At 46.2% G+C, this 2,013-nt stretch overlaps 1 protein-coding gene across 1 annotated transcript; it reads left to right on the top strand.

Annotated features, from left to right (window-relative positions):
• Positions 1–1,292: 1,292 nt before the first annotated feature.
• Positions 1,293–1,757, top strand: LOC131061775 (cytochrome P450 86B1). Its single transcript, XM_057995602.2, has one exon. It carries the CDS (start codon positions 1,293–1,295, stop codon positions 1,755–1,757), a length of 465 nt encoding a protein of 154 aa, XP_057851585.2.
• Positions 1,758–2,013: the final 256 nt, after the last annotated feature.

The raw sequence follows: 2,013 nt of genomic DNA, 5'->3' as shown, positions 1-2,013 counted from the left end.
AAGTTATTTCAGCATCTAAGAGTCTAGTTATATTATTAATAGTTTTAATGGCAGACACCTACTTCAAAGGCATTTAATTTTTCGTTTTTTTGTATTGTAGAAGATTTGACCTCAACACCTTCGAAATGCCTACAACATGAATTTTGCTATTAAATCAAGTGCTTAAACTAAAATGTATATAATAAGTGCCGCAAGGAAAAAGAGCTACCATGTATTTTAAGTTTGATGAAGAAATGGCAATTCTGGCGGAAATTCTAGGGAATGGGAGGACATTTTTTCAACTCTGGTGTGTAGGAATAACAGCCGTCATACTAATTTGGGGTTTGCGGGGTCGGACGCGATCGAGATTTAGAGGGGCTACGGTGTGGCCGCTTCTGGGCGTGCTTCCCTCTTTGCTTTTTAACCGGCGCCACCTTTACAACTGGGTTACTCACCTGGTTGTCTTGAACGGCGGAACATTCAGACTTCCGGGCCCTTGGAAATGCCGGGTTTTTACGGCCGACCCAGCAAACATAGAATACCTGCTGAAAACAAGGTATGCCAATTTCGGCAAGGGTGAGATTTTCAAAGACACGTTTCGCCTCATGTTCGGGGACTCGATTCTGGCGCAAGACGGGGAGTCGTTCAAGCGTCTCAGTGTGCCTATCGCCAAGGCGTTCTCCTCGCCCGCCTTCCGCGATGGTATGGTCGTCGGGCTGCCGGCCGTGATGCAGCAAAATCTTCTCCCCATCTTCACCCACGCCTGTGAGAAAGCCGCCATTATCGACCTGCAAGATGTGTTCCACCGGCTGGCTTGTCACAACGCGTGGCTCTTCGGCGCAGGTGTTGAACTTGATTGCCTGAAACCGAGTCTGCCCAAATTTCCCTTCATAGAAGCCTTCGGAGAGGCCACGCAGTCGATCATGTTTCGCCTGCTCATGCACCCGTTTTGTTAGAAAATTTTGTTTGAGCGCCGTTTTCTCAAAGCCAAAGACTTTGTTTACGGCTTCTCTATTCAACAATGGTGTTCTCGCGGGTGTTCTCCTGTGTCTGACATCGCATCGGCCTTCCTTGAGTACGAGGGAGAGAGGGGGCGGCTTTATTCTGACAAAAGAAAGTATGAGTTACTTGTCAATCTCATTTTCGCGGGGAAGGACTCCATTACGGCGGGGCTCACATGGTTCTTCTGGCTCGTAGCTAAGCATCCCCTTGTCGAAGCCCACATTTTAGCAGAGCTCCGACAGATCGTCAAACAGAGACAGAGTCCGGACGATCAGAACCCATTTTCTTTTAGCTTCGAAGAAATAAAGGAGATGGATTACCTGCATTCAGCAGTGACGGAGTCTCTCCGCCTGTACCCACCTGTTCCCATTGAGTCCACGGTTTCCGCAGAAGACGATGTTCTGCCCGACGGCACGCCCGTGGAGAAGGGCGCGCAGGTTTTTTACTCGATTTACTCTTCCGGCAGGTTGGAGAGCGTTTGGGGCGAGGATTGCGTGGAGTTCAAGCCGGAAAGGTGGATGAAGAATGGTAGGTTTGTGAGGCAATCGGATTCCAAGTTTGTAGTCTTCAACGGAGGACCTCGGCGCTGCACTGGCATGGAATTTGCGTACTGGCAGATGAAGTGGGCTGCGGCTTCAGTTCTTATTCATTATTCCATAAAGATTGTTGATAAGCATCCCGTAATTCCTAAGTACGGACTCTCGCTTTTCCTGAAGTATGGTTTGCTCGTAACAGTTCACCAAAGAGAAATAGTAGATGGTGAGAGCAGCAAATAATCTGGCGAGTTATCCAAGTATCCAGCTAAACTCTCCACTAGCATCAGTAGCAGACTGTCCATTTCGTATTGTTGACAGGTGCCCTTCATAAGGACTCGCTTCATTATGTTTAATTATATAAAATATATTAGTATATCTATTTTATATAAATTTATGTAGAAGATTTAAGAGATTGTAGACATGGTTTCCTTAGTTTAGAAATTTATTGTATGTTCAAATTAAATTACAGAATTTATCATCAGGAAGAAGAGAGCAT

Source organism: Cryptomeria japonica, chromosome 11, assembly GCF_030272615.1.
Source record: "Cryptomeria japonica chromosome 11, Sugi_1.0, whole genome shotgun sequence".
In the NCBI taxonomy this organism is placed as follows: Eukaryota; Viridiplantae; Streptophyta; class Pinopsida; order Cupressales; family Cupressaceae; genus Cryptomeria; species Cryptomeria japonica.
Note: the sequence above shows the minus strand (reverse complement) of the source record. Positions and strands in the feature narration are given on the sequence as shown.